Source organism: Aethalodelphis obliquidens, unplaced genomic scaffold (assembly GCF_003676395.1).
Source record: "Aethalodelphis obliquidens isolate GAN/ISIS:26980383/991018 unplaced genomic scaffold, ASM367639v1 scaffold5, whole genome shotgun sequence".
Classification (NCBI taxonomy): domain Eukaryota; kingdom Metazoa; phylum Chordata; class Mammalia; order Artiodactyla; family Delphinidae; genus Aethalodelphis; species Aethalodelphis obliquidens.
This window is the reverse complement of record NW_020837949.1, coordinates 44,463,951-44,483,551: the sequence shown is the minus strand read 5'-3', so window position 1 is coordinate 44,483,551 and position 19,601 is coordinate 44,463,951. Positions and strand designations below refer to the sequence as shown.

At 38.3% G+C, this 19,601-nt stretch overlaps 1 protein-coding gene across 8 annotated transcripts in view; it reads right to left on the bottom strand.

The window, feature by feature from the left end:
- The window catches only part of PDE1C (phosphodiesterase 1C), a 476,007-nt gene that overhangs the window by 91,968 nt on the left and 364,438 nt on the right, over positions 1–19,601 (bottom strand). For all 8 annotated transcript variants that reach the window (XM_027102260.1, XM_027102256.1, XM_027102255.1 and 5 more), the window contains 5 exons: positions 18,394–18,507; positions 16,419–16,601; positions 15,422–15,488; positions 10,351–10,467; positions 8,273–8,413 (listed from right to left, as the gene is read on the bottom strand). In XM_027102260.1, the coding sequence (XP_026958061.1) occupies positions 8,273–8,413; positions 10,351–10,467; positions 15,422–15,488; positions 16,419–16,601; positions 18,394–18,507 (622 nt within the window). The remainder of the gene's footprint in view (positions 1–8,272; positions 8,414–10,350; positions 10,468–15,421; positions 15,489–16,418; positions 16,602–18,393; positions 18,508–19,601) is intronic.

Here is a 19,601-nt window from a genome sequence, read left to right as displayed (position 1 = left end):
TGTAATGCTATTTCCCAAGTCTTGGGATATGGATGGACCCAATGGCTGGATAACTCTGTCTAGCAGCCTGTGTTTTAGTCTTTCCTCACCTCTCACCTAACTGGGTAATCTGAAGCCCCTCCCCTCAATGAACTCTGACCTATAGCCTCTGAGAAAATAGCTCACAGGACTGGGCCCTCCCTAACCATCCATCTTACTTCTTATCTATGTAAATTTCTGTAGTGGCTATCTTATGTAAGATACAATAAAAAAATTATTGTACATAGCTTCTATTAAGTGTTAAAATGTTATGAAAATGTAAAACAAAAACAAACAAAAAAGATTTCTAGCAGAATCTAGCATGAAATGTCAGGAAACGTTTTGGAATCCTTGATAATATGTCACAAAATACAAATTGATATATTACTAGGAGCAGAAAGACACAAAGAGAAAACAGAATAAGATGAAAAAAGTCAACAGAATTAAATTAAAAAGAGATGGGTAAATAAGTGCAGATTGCAAGAAAACTGAAAAACTTTTCTGAAAGCAGCAAAGGGCATCATCCTCATCAGGGTTAACATTTATGGGAGCTCACTTTGTGTCGGCTTATTTATACATAGAAACTCATACAATATATACAACTCCATAAAGGTAGGTACTCTGTCATCCACATTTCATAGATGAGAAAACTGAGGCTGGGAGAGGTTCAGTAACTTACCCAAGGTCTCAGAGCTAGTCCTGAGACAAGCCACACCTTCTGACTCCAGAATTCTTACTTATAATTTTTAAGTCACGTTTCCTTTGGGTCATTGTTCATGTGTTTACTCAATTCTTCACAAAATTACATAGGTATGATTTTATATTGCAAGTTTTCTTGATATTTTCCATTCATATGTACTTTTCTCATTTTGGCAATGTTTTGCTTTTCTTCCCCAACACCCTGTCCCCACCCATCTGCCCCAACTCCCTCTACCTACTCCCAAGTACCAATGTATCTCTTTTTCCAAGTTCATGCCAAGTTAATTTAACATGTTAAAATAAGATCATGAATGGGAGACAGTGTACCCTCTAAATAAATCTGAATCACAGAGCATCAGCCCAGCCAGCAGAAAGTGTCTAAGTAACTACATAATCACAGTTCTCACAAACAGCACTGTAACTCCTGTCCTTATCCAAATATACTGACAAAATCCTATCTTAAGTGTAACTTACTTCTAACAAACCAAAACCAACAAATGATTAAATGAACATACAACAAACAATAAAACCATAATGAAGATTGGACTGAGCAAGAATGGAATTGGGCATTTTCAGAACGAACAATGAAGCAAGTCCCAGTGGCAAAAGCTGATTCATCACCAGTAAGGAAATGATTCCCTTTAGTGGAGCAGGAATGAGGGTGGATTAGGGCTCTATGACGACAGGCATTAAAAGCCAAAGGAACACAAACCAGGTTCATTAGGCAGTGAAGTTTACATGCAAGAGAGTAATATGGTCAGCATGCCACTGAAAGGGAGAAAGAAGAGCAGAGAGCACAAAGGAAAGAAATAAGAGCTGAACTTTTGGACTGGAAAGTCCTTATAGAATGTACAGACGGTATGGAGGTAGAATCCTTACAGCTGAGCAGTTCACTGAATGCAGAGGGGCAGGAAGAGGTTGCAGTCAAAGAAAACAATGCATTCAAGATGACTGTGACATTCCTAGCCTAAGCGGAAAGAAAAAATGGTGGGTGGCATTAGATGGCAGGATTAATAGAAACAGAGAAAGTGGGAGAAGCTATTTTGAGGGAAATGGGATTTAATATTTTAATATAGCTCAGATTTCCTTGCCTTTTCCAAATTCATTATTACTATGAACCCCGAAGGTTTTATGACCATCCATAAAATGTCAGAAATCTAAGTCCTGTGAGAATTTTATTCAAGATTTATCAAACTGTGACAAGTACAAGTCACAGATCCTATCCAGAATTTCCCTACCTACAAAATATGAGTGTCACAACTAATTCAATGACAGGGATACCTTGACAACTGGTAAAGGCAGACTTTGAATTCTGCTGTGTATGACTCAGGAGAGCAAGCTGTGCATGTATGTGGTTTGTGGGGGGACACGTGGTGGGCAGTGAAAACCTGAAGGAAAAGACACGGATAATTCCCCATTGCTAGTGGAGACATTATTAGCAAGTTCTGACTTCGATGGGTAAATGATAGAGTTTCTTTAGTAATCTGTTTCCAACTCTTATTGGTTTTCTCTTGCTCTCTTAACAGATTACCATAAATGTAAGGCACACACTCCCATTTACTGGCACACGGTTCTCTAGGTCAGAAGCCAGCACCATGAGGCTGGATTTTCTGGTGAAGACCTCACAAGGCTGAAACCAAGGTTTTGGCAGGCTGTGTTCCTCCCGGAAGCTCTGTGGAAAATCCGCTTCCAGGTGCATTCAGGGTACTGGCAGAATTCATTTCCTTCTCATGCTTTCCACTTGGGTCCTCCATCTTCAAGCAACAGTTGATTGAGTCCTGCTCACCCTTCTTCTGTCACATCTCTTGACTTTTAAGGACTCATGTGATTATACTGGGCCCACCTGAAGAATCCAGCATAATCTCCCTAGTTTAAGGCCCTCTGATTAGCAAACTTCTGTATCTGCAGAATCCCTTTTGCCATCTAATGTAACCTATTCACAAGTGTGACATCAGAGGGCAAAGGTCATGGGGGCCAAAATTCTACTGACCACAACCTTTATAAAATTACTTAGCACCAAGATGCCATTTAGATAAATGGCCTTAGTGTTTCCCTTGTAAATACAATGATGTCATATATGATCAAAAGAATAAGATACACAGCTTCTCCCTTCTAAAAAAAAATAAGCAAAGGGAAAATTAACAGCACCTTGCCTGATAAAATCAATGAAAGGGCCAGAGGACAGGTTTGGAGTCTGGAATCTTTTGACCTAACTCAAAAGCAGACTGGAGCTCAGAGTCTGATTCATATCTATTCAATCAACAACTCTTCAATCTAATTCTGTTCAAGGATTTTCTCTTAGACGTGAGCAAAATCATTATGAAAAGATTCAAGCGTCTCCTAGGCATCTTAGCTAAGCAATAATGAGTAATATAAACAGATTACAATGAGTAATACTGTTGATGTTGAAGCCCAGGCATCACTTTATCAATGGGATATTTTCATTCCCTACGTGTCTTACAGTTTATAAAGCTGAAATGATTTCAAGCATTTTCCCCCGCTTGGTTTGTAATGAAAGGTTAGCATAACAATATGTTCTCCATTCATCAGAATGCTTCCTACTGTTTTCGTAAGCTTGCAATGAAAGAAGCTTGTTTTGAGCTGCGTTTCCAAGAGAGAGTGGGCGGGAAGTAGTTTCTATATTTAAGAATTATTCTGAATACGGCCTGAATTGATAATGAAAATTCAATGGCAAATGGCAAATGAGCTCATTTAAGAATAGTATGCAGTACATCATGATCATTGGCTGCTATGATATAACATCTATGTAATGATAACTTGCATTAGTATAAAGACTGGAGAGTTTTTCTAGGGGGTAAAAAGGCTGTGTATGATTCACCTTTATATCTCCATAGTACACTGTATACAGTAGGTATTAACTAAAGATATGTCAAACAGATGATTTCAAAGTACATTTTCACATCCATTTTGATCCTCACCACAGTACTTTGAAGTACCACATGAGGATACTGAGGTGTAAGAATATAAGGGGTTCTTTTTTGCCACCAGCATTGCAGAAGCATGGCTAAATATTTAAATTTTTATATTTTGTATTTAAATATTAGACTGAAACCAAATCGTGGCTCTGCTACTGTATTAGTTTGCTAGAACTGCCATAACAAAATGACACAGACTAGGCAGCTTAAACAACAGAAATTTATTTTCTCAGAGTTCTGGAGGCTAGTAGTCCAAGATCAAGGTTTTAGGAGGGTTGGTTTGTGGTGACAGCTCACTTCCCAGCTTGCAGAGGGCCACCTTTTCTCTGTATCCTCACAAGGTCTTTCCTCAGTACACATGCATGTCTGTGTCCTAATCCCTTCTTTTTAGAAGAACACCAATCATATTGGTTTAGGGCCCACCCATATGACCTTATTTTACCTGAATTATCTCTTTAAAAGCTCTATCTCCAAATACAGTCATATTCTGAGGCACTGGAGATTAGGACTTCACCACATAAATTTGAGGGAGGGGGAACAAAATTCAGCCCATGCCAGAGACTTTACAATAGGAGAATCTTAACTCTGTCAATGTGTTTCCTCCTATTTTTCCACGGAATTTGTGCCATTTTCTTTTTGATTTATTTATATAATCTGGATCTTAATCCTTGCTCTCTATGTATTTTCTTCAAGTACTTACTTCATTATTGTGATTTTTTTAATTCTACAGAAGGTTTTAATTTCCATGTACTCAAAATAATCAATATTTTGTTATATAACTCATGTTTTGAGGCTTATTTAAGGATTTCCTTTTTCAAGGCTATACACATATCCTCATAATTTCTTCTAATATAATCAAATTTTTATGCTTACATCTTTAATTCATTTGTCTGATATTTGGTGAATGATTTCAAGTAGGACAAAAACAGTATGTTTTTTCCAAATGAACTGTCCCCCAAACATTTTATGAACTGAGTAATTTTCCCTCTAATATTGTTTTCTATAGACGTGTCCTCACCTTCTCACCTGCGATTCTGTCCTTATACTCCAGTCCATGTTCCATCCCCACCAAACCACTGGAACTGGTCATGACAAGGGCACCAATGACTTCCATGTTACCAAAGGCAGTGGTCACTTCTCTGTCCTCATCCCACTAGACCTTTCAGCATGTTCCACATAAGTCACAGTTGTTTTTGGAGCACTTTCTTTCCTTGGTGTCCACAACCCCACACTCTCTTGGGTTTTGTACAATGTTACTGGCCATACTTTTTTAGTTATTATTGTCGGCTCTAATTCTTTACCCTCATTTTAAACTTTAGAACTGCTCGAAGACTCACTTCAGAGCCCCTCTACTTTTCTATTTATGCCCTCTCTTTATATCACATCATCTGGTTCCATGTTCTTAAATAATATTGATATGCCCCGAATGCTTAATCTCCATGTCCATCCCTGACCCTTCTCCAGAACTCTAGACTCCTTAGTTTTCTTCCTGCTTGACATCTCCACAATGATATCTAATAAGGATCTTAAACTCAACATGTCTGAATCAAAACTCTTGACTTCCCTTCCCCTAAAGCTTGCTTTGCTACCAGGTTCTCTCATCAACCCTGTTTATCAAACCCAAAATCTAAGATGTCCTCTTGATTCCTCTCCTTAGTGTTCCAAATCCTATTCACCACCCAATTCTTTTAACTCTACCTCAGAAACAGAACTTTTGGTCTCTATATCCCAGCAATGTCCTTCCTAGTCCAAACTACCATTATCTCACCAGTATCTCTTCTAACAAGCCACCTCAAGATCCATTCTCCACAGTAATCCTTGTCTAGACTTTATCAGATCATCTCATTCCATTGTCAAAACCCTTTCGTTGCCTCACACTGTACTTAGAATAACACTGGAATTCATTACCCAGGCCTACAAAGCTGACTTGGTCTGACTCCCGTTTTCTCCTCCAACTTTATTACTGCTCCTTGAATGTAGAAAAGCTGTTCTCTCACGAGGGACTTTTTTTTTTTAAGTTGCGGTATAACTGATGTACAACATTACATTAGTTTCAGGTGTACAACACAGGGATTCAATATTTGTACATATTGCAAGATGATCACCACAGTAAGTCTCCACACCACACATAGTTATAGAATTTTTTTTCTTGTGATGAGAACTTTTAAGATCTACTCTCTACGCAACTTTCAAATCCACAATACAGTATTATTAACTATAGTCACTATACTGTACATTACATCCCCATGGCTTGTCTATTTTATAAATGGAAGTGTATACATTTTGACTCCCTCTAGTCATGAGGGACATTGTATTAATCCTGCACTAATTCTGCTGGCATATCTTCTTCAGTTCTTAGCATGGCTCAAGCCTAAAATCACAACTGTCTCAGATTAAACATTACTTCTGGAAAGATGCCTTTCCTGACTATCTAATAAAACTCCCAGTTTTCCCTATGCGGGTGCCCTATTTTAATACTCTGCAGAACACTAGTGATATTTTCTTGTTTACTTTTTCATTTGTCTTCTATCTGTAACCTCTCACTAGAATGCATGTTCTGTAAGAGCACCAATGTATCTTCATCCTGTAAAGAAGTACCTGGCACATAAAAAGTGTTCAATAAATATTTGGGTTCAGTTTTTAAAATTCCAATCAATTCCATTGATATATTTGTCTATTTTTGCACAAATGCCACACTGTTTTTATTACTATAGCTTCAGCAGATATTTTAACATCTAGTAGAGTAAGAACTACCCCACCACACACATTGTCTTTTTCAAAACTGTTTTTTCTAAGGTTGTGAAATATCTATTTTACATAAATTTTAGACTCAACTTATCATGTTTCATGTTAAACCCTACTGGAATTTTTATTGGTATTGCTTTGAATCTATAAACATTAGTTTGAGGAAAATCGACTTCTATTTAATACTGAGGCTTTCCATTAAAAACATGGTGTATTTCTTCACTTATTTAAACATTATTTTTGTACCCTTAATTTAGTTTTACAGTCTCCTTTTCATTAATTTTGAAGTTCTTCATGGGTAATTTATAGGTTTTTTAATAACTGTTGTGAATGTATGTTTTTCTACTTTACTTGTTAATTTCCAGTGTATAAGACAGCTATTTTATCCATATCTTATTGAGGCCTTTTATATGATCTAATAATTTATAGTTGGCTTTTTTTGTTGTTTTTTTAAAAGAGATGATCAAATTATTTTCATAGGATGCTTCTTCAACTTTTGTAGATACCATATTGCACTGACTGAGATCTCCAGAAAAATGCTCACTAGCAATATTAATATCAGCATCCCTGTTTTGCTCCATGCTTTTATTGAACCACCATTAACTATGACGTTTGCTCTAAATTTTGGGCAAAAACTATCATCTTAAACAGGTTTCCTATGTAGTGTTTCTAAAATTGAAAAAACAGCTCTTTAAGCAATATTTTTAAGAAATGAGCTTTACAATAAGGAAAAAATGAAAACTGCTGAGAGGTTTGGGGGAAATCTTTAATAACAACAATTCCTAACTGTTGAGCTTCCTTTATGAGACACAGCATTTCACACTTTTGATACTTTATTCCTAACCATCACAGTACTTTTACAGACAGAATATTTTTCACTATTTTAGAAATGAGGAAATCCTGACTCAGAGAGTCAAGCAATTTATCATAGGTCACAAAATCTAATAAGTAATTATGCAAGGATTTATATGCAACTGTATCTAGCTCTAGAGCCCACACTCCTCCCACTTTATTCCATACTTAATATGAGATATTAGACCAAGCCTCTCAACATGCCCTAGCAGAAAGAGATTACAAATGTGTACTGGGTTTATGGGTTAATTAATAACCACACCCCCGAAAAATGTCTATCTCCATGTCAATTCAGAAGATTTCAAAGTAAAAAGTCACAGTCTCTATTTACTATAGAGACCCAGCTGTTTGTCACTAACAGTTATACATTTAAAATGAATGGTTTAAATTAAGGTAAAGAGGGCAAAGGCACAGATAACCAAGTTGAGTAGGTCTGTTAATGCAATGAATTACAGAACAGAGATTCAAAAATATCTAAAGAGCTAAAACGTTCAAAACAAGCATGAAAATTCCAAATGGTTAGAGGTAAAGACTAATCCTTAGGTTCAAAAAAATCAAATGCACATAAATGAGAATAAACAGAGTCCTTGTGAAAAAGATCTACTGGTTTAAACCAAAAGCTAACTGTGTACAGCATGGTTCCCAAGTATATACTCAGTACGATTTCAATATGCATGGATATCATTGTAACTGACCATAGCAAGAGATTAATAGTACCACTCTCCATATCTGGAAATACATATTTAGTTATAGAAATTATATTTAGTTTGGCCATAGCCTAGTAAGGATACAAGGCACTACCAGATATTTCTTTCATCAAGTCCAAGATGGAGAAAAATTCAAAGTCAATAAGGAACCCCAAGACTTTCCACGATTGGTTAGATAATTATTGGGGAACAGGAAGTCCATGAAACAATGCACTTCTTGTGGGTTCAACCTCATCAGAATAGAAACAGCCTCCAATTCAAAATAAATCATTATCACATCTTTTGTGTAATCCAAGAGTTTCTATCTGTACTTACTGCTACTCCTGTCTTATAGAGGAGGTAATGCACAGTCTGTGTAACGTCAGCAGCGTGCATCAAATTGTGGTAAGGGTTTTTGTGCTTGCTGTATCCTACTTCCAGGGCCTCCACAAATGAGACAAGTGCAGAAATGGGGATCTGAAAGAGAGCAGCAAGGTTAATTAGCTAGTGATTTAGCAGCTTTGAGTGACGATGCAAAAGTCTAAGGTACTCTAGCTGCCTCTTTCTGAAGGCGTAAGATATCATATGAGGACATTAGAACTTTTCTAAGTTAATAAAAATCACTGAACAAAGTATTGGATAATCTGAAAATCTAACAGGACGTCCCTGGTCCACCCTGCAAATTGTTCTTTGTTCTCCAGTTCAGAGGCCCAGGGTAATGACACAGGATCATCTCAAGGACATTGAGGGCAAAAAGGTAGGTGCTCATTTATTTCTCAGGCAAAGGCTCAAGTCTTTATTTCCTGAGAAATAAATGAACACATACTATGCAGCATCTCATTTACTTGTGGGAAAACATAAGTACACAAAGATCTTAAGCTATAAAATGATTGCAAACAAACACAAGCTGCCGCCTTCTGAAAACTGCACACTTTAGAAGGAGTGATGTGTACACTGGACAGGTGAGGAAAAAAACCCATAACACAAGTGATAGTCTGTTCTATAACAGAAACAAGCTGTGTTCTTGTGTTTATTACTTGGCAATTTATTATTGGTGCCTTGCAATTTGGAAAAATACTTCCAGTTATCCTAGCCGCTTTCTGTCTCAAATATGTATAACACACACCTTCGTTTCCTATTTGGCAGAAAGTGAGCAAGTGCAGAATGCCTGTACAAAATAAGGAGACTCGGAAAACATTCATTGTGTAGTTTTCTGGATCAATTCCTTGGTTTGGGGTAAATTATCAATTACAAGACTGGGGGAAAAGGAGAGAGTGTATGTTCCAGGAGACTAGAAATCACATTCATAAGGAAAAAATGAGGAAAATACTACTAGAGTGCTTCATGAGAATCCATACCATGTTCTCCCTTGGGCACACTGTTCCATATTTACTATTTGTGGATTTTTAAAATTTAAATATAGCCTTTTAGATGTGAGAGATTAATTCATTATCATTTTAAAAAATGAAGATCCAATGAACCTCGGTTCTTTGGGCTGTTCTTTGGAGATCTATGAGCCACTGAAATGCTACGTAAAGGTGTGTGCATGTGCACGGGAACTTTCTTCTGAGGTCTTGAGGAGCCATCAGATCTTCAAGCAGGTTTCTGATGCAAAAGAAATTAAGGACCATGGCCATAAAATGCTTATGGCTATGTAAGAAAGATATCCTGAAATGTGCAGTCCTTAGGAAAGTGATAAAGAATCATGCTGCCCAGAGAAATCAATATGTTATACAGAAAAAGACCTGCATTTTACAGAGACTCATCCACGTGATGAGAGAAATGTAATTGGCGTGATATGACAGATGCCAGCAGATGATGCTCAAGTTCCCTGGAGAACCAGACGCCACCTCCAGAGTCTGTGGAATTAGAAGGCCGAGGAGGTGGAACACTGGAATCGATTCATGCTCTTTACTTAAAGGTGAAGAATTAATTTGAAGCATGAATGGCTGGGAAATACCAATGATCTGTCACAGATGATAACAGAATATCTGTGTGAATTTGAGCCAAGTGGCCGAAAGAGAAGTTTTTGGAGATAACAGACGTGTACTCTGTCTCCATTCCTGTCTCCTTGCTGGTGGTGGTCATTAGCACACGAAGTCTCGCTGAAATGAGATCTGTGGGCAGAGCTGGCAGGGGAGCTCTGCTGGTTCAGGCTTCCAGCCATACTTCTAGGACGACTGGGATCTAAATGGGCAGCTCCAGCCTCTCTCCTGCTGATGAGCCCACCAGACAAGGGAGTAATGAAAAGTTCCCACCACAGAGGAGTTCATGGCAGTGGCTGTCCAGATGATGCTTCCCAAGTCACCCCAGAGAGTTTTCAGTCTACATTAAAAGGATCCTCTTGGTCTTAGCCCCCAAATCATGCAAGTATGGACAAATGTGTGCAGTTTTTTTTTTAATTAGACACTGACCTTGAAACGGCTGATCAGATCATAGCGTGTGAGTAATTCATAGAAAATGAATTTCAGGGCATGATCCCCGCTGGCTTCATTGAGGGAAAAGACATCGAAGGACCACTTGTCCACATCCTACAGGAGAGGATGGAGAGAAATAATTCATTAGTTGGTAGCCACTTACACAGCTACTAATCTCCCTACTTTGGAGTTAGCCCACAGCACTCACCTGGGTATTCACAGCCTAAGACTCTAATACCCTTTCCACTCTCAAACTGTTTCCAATATGGCAGTCCTAAATAGCATTTACTGATAAAATATTCAATAGTTTTATTAGTAATAACAATAGCTATAAGTTATTGGGTACCTACCATTCTGATCAGTGATAAACATGTAATCGTTCCTGAAGACAACTCTAAGTGGTAGGTATGATCAGTCACATCTTACAGATGAGAAAACTGAGAAGTTACCTAATTTCCCTAAGACCCATGGCAAGCAAGTGCTAAGGACAAAACATGAACACATGTTCAACTGATGCCTAAACTCAGGCTCTTTCCATTAACCTTCTACTATCTCTGCCGAATTCCAAAATTTTAATTGATTTCACAATAACCTAGGGTGTTCCCTACTCTAAACTTCTCCCAAGCCCCATGATACTATCTACTGACTTCCTCTTAGTCTACCATTGAGAATGCTAACCCACTTAAAAGTGTTCAGAAACATGCATATAGATCACAAAATAATGTGTCACTTCAACAATCCAAACTGCTGAGCTGAAACTGAGGAGAGAGCCCTCATTTCACGGGATGGAAAAATGCTACCACTTCTGGAGTCACTAATCTGGGGACTGAGCCCTCAAATCTGTAAGTCACTTTACTGAAAAAGTAAAACTAAGAGCTAAGCTGAACACACTCCTCACACACTGCTCCTGAAGTTCAAAGCCTTATTTGTCCATAAATAGCGACTCCAAAACACTGTCTGATGTGTCTTTGACTTATAACTAGCTACTTGTGGGTGTTATGAACAAAGATGTGTTTAAGCAATAGTCATTTGGTTTCTCAGTGTACCAAGAGTCTCCCTTTCAGTGGTTAAGAAAAGTGTGCTGCCATGAGTGTGACAATAAGGACCCATATGAGACCACATTGAGTTCAGGCTACGTGTCAGATGGTCCCCTGGAAGAGACCTTGGCTCTCAGGAACTGCTGGATCCAGTGACTCCCACCTCAGCCCTCACTGCATTCCAACATCATCTATCCATCCCAATCCTGTCCCTCTCCAAATATCCCAACCATCAAGATCACCCCAAGACCATGAACAGTCTCTCTCACGGATGCCAGGGTATATAGGTGAAACCAAACATTTCCAAAAGGGTTTCAAATAGATTGTTTCAGTTCACACTTGGTGGTAACCTCACCTCAGCCTTCAATAATTTCTCCTCCATTATAATAACTAAAGAAATAGCTACAAGTATTAAGGACATTTTCTGTGCCAGGCACAGTGGGAAGTGTTGATACACATTTGCAAACCCTCACAGCTCTAGAAACGGGTATCACTTTCGCCAGTTTCACAGATGGCAACCTCAGAGAGATGAAGTGTCTAATGCCAACTGGTAGCAGAACCACGTAATAACCCCACTGACACCCCTTGGTGATACCATTACTGACAAATGACATTGTAAACTCAATGAATACATGCTGTGACCCAAGCCTCATGCCCTAAATACCCCAAGAGGGCCTAGGCCATAGACAGTGGGGTCATTTAAGATTAATCCAAGACCTAAAGCTTCATCTTGGCTACTGTAATTGGCATTGTCATGACAGCCACTGTCTAGCCAATAGTCCTAAAGAAAAGTCCACTGACAACTCAGTAGATAGGAAAACCCTTTGTCATATCTGACAATTTTTAATCCTCTTCACTGGAATGAATGAAAAAGAGAAAAGCTCTCTAACACTGGAAATCAAGAGACTATCATAGTAAAAAGTCAAGATTTATCTGAATATTAAGTCTTAGAGAAACAGAAGGATGAGTAAATACAGACAATAGGATAGACATTCACTCCAGCCCCTCATTTTTGAGAAGGCCTAGCTGTGATTCTCAAATTTCAGTGTTCTTTAGGACCACCTGGGGTACTCAGAAAAAAATGCCGATAATCTGGTGGAGGGCTCTGCAGAATCCTGGCTTGTGGCCTGGAATCTGCATTTTAACAAGCACCTTAAACCATTCTTCCTTTCTTAGCAAATTTGGCCCAAGCACCATTCCTGTGGAAACACTGCATGAATTTCCTATTAGTCTAAAGTGAAGAAAGCCTGAACCTCCTCATTTCCTCTTTAAACCTGGAGTCTGTCCAGAGTGTCTCTTCCTGAGTCACACAACAGATGCCCTTCTAAAGAACAGCACAATTCTACATTTCCAATAACCCCACCTTAGAAGGTGAGAGATAAAACACCCCAAATTAGAAGTGAGTATTCATTGCATGGAAACAAATAAAAAGAACAAAACTGCAACATATTTAAAATTTAGGAATTGGTGGTGGTGAAGTATTCTCTTTACTTAAATGTTATTTTATGCCATGTTCTTACATTAATCACAAAGGCTAACATGACAGTAGCATGATGATTATTTTATTGACTTGTATTCTCTCAGGCTTTAGGGAAATTTTCTGTAATAGAAGAAAACGATAGTGATTCCATATAAATTGCTGGCACTGGAGTGAAAATAACCTTTTTCTAACAGGCACTACATAAAAAAAGAATCTACGTCATATCTCCAATTCACCTCCAATCCACTGAAAATAAAAGTGGAGTCTAGGGATGCAGAAAAATATTACATTGTAAAAAGGTCTTGAACTTCTGCAGTAAACAGAGCATACAACCAAGAGAAACGACAGCTTTAGCCTTCTGTACATATCAGCAATAGTGTGGAGAAGTATAGCAATTCAGAGAGTTAGTATTTACTTTTTGTCTGAATCATCAAGGTAACATTCCCCTCAGAAAGACAACATGTGTGCCTCTGAGAATTACTTTTCCCTAAGCATAAAACAACAATTCATGCACATCACAGGTTGTTCCAATTTCTTCAATTATTCTGCATAGAAAAGATGCTCCAATTTGGAAGAAATATTTTCATAAATTTCTTAGTACTGGTATAACCACCTGTATTTATGTTCATGATAAAGGAAGAAATTAAGGATAAACGATGCTTTTAGGGCTTCCCTGGTGGCTCAGTGGTTGAGAGTCCACCTGCCGATGCAGGGGACACGGGTTTGTGCCCCGGTCCAGGAAGACCCCACATGCTGCGGAGCAGCTAGGCCCGTGAGCAATGGCCACTGAGCCTGCGCATCTGGAGCCTGTGCTCCGCAACGGGAGAGGCCACAGCAGTGACAGGCCCGCGTACCGGAAAAAAAAAAAAAAAAAAAGATGCTTTTAATGTTCCCAAGATTTTCATTGAATGTTTCCAGTTCAGTTATGAAAATCAATGCAACTTCATAGTGGGTGTTATGAAACATCAAATCTCATGAAGTGATTTCACAGATTAAATGGGAAACATTGCTGTAAATTACACAATAATTTATTCGGCATTAGAGTGGGGGTTGAAGAAGAGGGAGAGAAAACATGTGTCTTCTTGCTGTTTCCTTCCTGAGCATCCTACCTGTCCTAGATCAGGGGTCTCCAACCCCCAGCCTCTGACTGGTACCAGTCTGCGTCTTGTTAGGAACCAGGCCGCACAGCAGGAGTTGAGCAGCAGGAGAGCGAGCGAAGCTTCATCTGCCGCTCCCCGTCGCTCCCCATCGCTCGCATTACCACCCTCCCCACCCTACCCCCCCGTCCGTGTAAAAATGTCTTCCATGAAACTGGTCCCTGGTGCCAAAAAGTTTGGGGACTGCTGTGCTAGATGACTTAAGAAGAAACATAAAATGGAGAACTGAGGATCTGAATATATAGGGTCTCCCAAATTCAGCTAGTGAATGTCTCTGAGTCAAGAGAAAGGGACTATGAAATATAAAAGCAAAATGACCCTCAAGGGCCCTCTCTTGACATTAAATTGATCAAGAAGCACTCCCACCTCTGATTCTGTGAAAAGGGAATTTAAATTATCTTCTGAAAATGTCATCAGGAATACACTTTTCAGGTTTCAGAGAAAGACTAAAATAGCTTTAAGAAGAGTCGGAATGCTGGGATGCCCCTGAGCAAGTTGACACAACTCCCTGTGTAGGCACCAGGCAATGTCAACCAGTTCTGTGGTCCTGAACCTTAGCACGGCCCCTCCTTCAAATCCAGAAGTCAAATCAGCTTCAGCACAGCTGGGATATCCTTAGACCAATGGGTCTGAATGAACACACTTCTACAGGAATACATCTACTTGGGGGCTCTTAGAGATACTCTATACAATTCCAAGAGCTTGTCTGATTGGGAGTCATCTTGCAGTATTTAGCCCCTTTAAACTCAAGCATCTGTGTGACTTCCCATGGAACTTCTGGGCTCAGTGAGGGGCTTGGGAAAACAGTAGGATATATGAAGAGGACAAGGGCGCTGGAGGACATACTTTCATACAGTAATATGTTACTGAGAGCTTAGCTTACGTGCTTAGCTTACGTGCCTGGAACTCTGGTATCAAACCTCAGTTCTGTCTCTGTGTCTTTTTTTTTTTTTTTAGTCTCACTGAGTCTTAGTTTCTTCATCTATAAAATGGATATAGAGCAGGTAAGCAGATAATGGTAGAATTATAATCACCAAAGATCCTCTTAATGTTGAATATTTATAACCAGGACAAATTTGATCTCCTACGGCCAAAGTCAGACTGAGTCTCATAATGCCAGATCGCTATACAGATCACTAAACCACTCCAAGAGAGTAGAAAGAAATGAAACCAAACAGAGTTCAATTTTTTAAAAATTTGGCAGTACAAAGGCTGAAAAGATAGTGATACTGTTAGAACGAATAGCAAAAAGATAATGAAGGAAAAAAGTCAGGAATGACTAGGAAAACTGTAAATAGAATTGTAAAGGAAAATTTCTTATTTTCTAACAAGAAATTTAACTGTACTTTTTATAAGGTACCTTGAACATTGTAAGACCTTTTCCTTGGTATTACCTTTAATGCTTCAATAACAGCTGGTGGGTAGCTCAGTCCAACCATGTTTGATGTTCGTCTATACATTCTGGCAAAGTCAAGGGAAAAATGCAATATTATGTCTTACAAAGAAGAATTAGCAGGCCACAGACTTATACCAGTATTGACAATTAACAAGAAGTCATGTCATCTGATGGACCCACGGAACCTAAAATTTCTTTTATAACCTTTTTCATAGTCATTCAAGTGGCCTATGAAATGAAATGAAAGCAATCCCAAACATGTACAGCATTGGAAATAAAAAAAATTAAGTCTATGTGCCCCAAATTGGAAATTAAATTATTAAAATGGGTCTCCTGTTCTGCTGGAAGTGAATCATAGTATAGCACGGACAGTATGTAGTGTAGTACTTTAACCTGAAAAAGAACTCCTATGGGCAACCTATTTAGAAGAGCTTGTTCTTTAGAACTGTCAAAAACTAGAGAGAACTTCGAGCTGACCATGGCATTTCTAAAATGTGTAATTGTGTGATAAGGGTTGTAGGAAGAATAAATCGATTTCTGGAATCCATTTCTAGGGAAGGGGGGCAATTTAATTTCAGAGAGCAAAGTGACTTACAAAATTGGAAAGTGTCATGGGGAACTCAAACACCTTGAATGAACTCCTCCCTGGCTCAATACCCTCAACAAAGCATCCCTGACCTGTTCCAAATGTAGACATCATCCACATGTGTCAAATGATGACGGACGAGACGTCCTTCTTTAAAAATTAGAGACTCAACTCAAACTAAATCTTCTCTAGTTAACATTAACAAAAAGAATTCAAAGCAAAGGCAAAAGCTTGTCCTAACGATGCTGCGGAGATATGTTTTTGCCATCTCTCATTCAAGACTGTCTGTTTCCACCCAGAATTTTCAGCATTTATAAAGATACCAAAACTACATCAAAGCAAAGCCTTTGGTTGTTAGAAACTGGTGTCCCTTTTGCTGCTTTGGTCACTGAATGACAGCCATCTTTACCTCTCCACAAATATCCCAGCTTGCACTGCGTGGACGATGCTCTTGAACCGCGGCTTCTCCTCGCTCCTTCTGAGTATCATCCCCATCTGCCGTGTAAAGGTGGAGGCCAGCCAGTCTCGGACCTCAGAAGGCACCGCATCTGACTGAATGTCACTGAGCTCATCCTCCGTATCCAGGAGTCTCCTGAACCCAAGAAACAGAACCAGGACACAGATTAGATCTGAATTTAGAGCTCTCTGTTCAAAGCAGCTGTTCCTACTCTCCACCCCACCTGCATACACAGGTGCAAAGAAACCAAAATAAATTGGCCACCAAAAAATCCAGCACCTTTTAGACAAGGCTTGTGAAAACCCACCCTTTGTTTGTTTCAGGCTGGACAAAGGAACAAAGGAATCAGAGAAAGTCAAAGATACTTTATCTCAGGCTTCGTAGGTCTGAGACACATTGCACTCAGGAGCACCCAGTATCTTTATTCCTAGATGGTTTGTAGAATTTGAATGGAATCTAAACCTTCCATTTTAAAATGCATTCACCAGGAGGTTTATTTCATAGATGGCCATGTGGCATTATTTTGTCTTAAAAATAATGGCACTTAAAAACTATAGACAACAATACTGTATTATAAACTTCACACTTGCTAAGAGCCTAGATCTTAATAGTTCCCATCACAAAAAATAATAATTAGGTGTTAGTTAACGCTACAGTAGTAATCATATTGTAATATATAAATATATCAAGTCAACACACTGTACACCTTAAACTTATACGGTGTTACATGTCAATTACATCTCAATAAAAATAAATTTTAAAAAAGAAAAAGAAAGATTTTGCAAAGTATTATCCAAATCACATCAACCCAGTCCTCTGAAGTAATGAACCCAAATAATATCAACTGCTATTCTCTCTAGTTTGTTAGGACATTACAGAAACTTAAATGTCTAAATTTAAGCAAAATTTCCAAAACAATGCAGTTCTTTATTTGAGCACAGTGATTTAAGTCATCTGTCAGGTGTGCTCAGCAGATTTTCCAAATGTGTTCATAGGCCAGGCTAGAACAGAAGTAGTAATAAATTACAATAAAACTTTGAATATTGTATTTTATACTTATACTAAGCACTACTAAAAATAGGCAGTAAAAACAGGTGTCAATGGAAAATTTTGTTTTGTTTTTTTTCTCTTTAGACCCATCAATTGAGAGGTAGGGGAGAAAAATGTAACATCTGGGGAAAAACTACGGTATCAAATTTCCTTAAATTAGGAACCAAGCATATCACCGAAAACCAAGCCACATGATTCTTAGATTACTGGGAAATCCTTTTGGATTGGAATTTGGCATAGCAAAGTAATACAACACAAATACTAACAGAGAAGCTTGTCTGAAGTAGAAAAAAGAAGAAAAGCCTTTCATGTTTACCATTTCCACATTTTTCTAAAGAAAAGCAATTTTGTTACTTTCAAATTCATTTTACAATAGTAACCGGAAGTGCTTTAGTATTTACGGATAATTCAAGTGGAGAGGGTCTGCTAAGTAAATCAATAACAAACCTAAGGATTAAGGGAGGAATACTGGGTGTTTAAGAGAACAAATGCTTCTCCATCCCTTCAGGAGCTTCCATTTACAGATAGATAACGTGAATTAAAACATGAACATAATTTTTAGGCTGAGATGAATAATATTCAATAATTCCAGTTGAACTTTACATTTGATTAAAAATCTGGTAAGATTTTTTAAAATCACTTTTTTTCCTCTTACATTTTCTTACTTCACTGTCATAATGGGCATGTGAGAGGTAAGTTCTATTAGCTCCTTTTTATAAATGAGCATGTACAGAGGATGTGTGTCCAAATGTACCCCATTTGTTTGTGAAAAGACCAATCATTTGAATGCTACCTCCTACATGCCATGGTGGACATTTCAGAAAAGCCATATAACAGAAAATTTATATTACCACATCAACTTGTCATTCTAGCTTACCTGGTTTCATCAATGTATACGGATTCAAGCACTGTGGCTGCATATTCCAAATTCTTCTTAAGATCTACCACTGAAGCCTCCCCTCTTTCTAATTGTTTGACCAAAGACCGTAACCTGGGGGAAAAGACATGATTCAACTAGAATAGAGGAAAAATAATTAGAGGAAGCCAAAGATAATCCTACAATTAGAGGGACACAGTTTACAGCCATTAAATATTTTTATTTATCCCAATATATCTGAAAGGAAAATATAAATCTAATGATGGAACTGACCAGTATTTCTCAAAGAAGCAAGTTATAAAATAAATACACACATTTTTCCCACTCTAAATCAAGAACAAAAATATTCTCATCTACCAGCACTGCCCCCAACACTTTCTAACTACCTTTTATCTTGCTAAGAGTTTCCTAAATTATCAGTGATTTTGCTTCTCTTCTGATTTTCGTATTTTTTGGTCCTAACTGTATGTAGTAAAGCATGACCAGCAACAACATCACCAAACACTGCTTGAGATCCTGCTATGTTGCAGGTACTTTGTTCAGCTGTGACCATAGAAGATAGCAGTCCCATGGCCCACACATGTTCCAAGACAGATGAGGAGACTTAGACCACCAAAATAACCACAGAGGGCTCCATAAGGAATACATGAAGGCAAACTTTTACTGGACAGGAAGAATTCCTCTAGGAGCAGATAAATACCCTAGTTTTGTTTTTTGTTTTTTTTAAGGAGGATGGATGACAAACCAAGGTACTGAGGACAAGACCTTTCCCACTGCTAGTCAAGAGTTCCAGACAGTAAAAGAGAAACAATAAAACATGCTCTCCTCTTATGTATATGAACACTATCCCCACAGAGAAGGACTCAGTACATATGAGAGCAATAAAATGCCAACAGATTATCAAAGACCAGCAACTGGGAACACTGTAAATACCACAGAGATATGGAGATTGGACAACTCTTCAGGCTCTTTGACAGCCAGCAAAGAACAGAAACTTGGAGGACAACCTTCGGTTTGAATTGTACATCACATAGTATTAGCTCTGCAATTCCAGGCAATAGCTGAATGTCAGCTATAAAATGAAGACGCAACCACCAAATTTCCTAGGTTGATATAAAGATTCAATCAAATTGATATTGATGTAGTCACAACAACCATGTGACCTACGATTGGTAATTTTTTTCAGCTTTACTGAATATAATTGATAT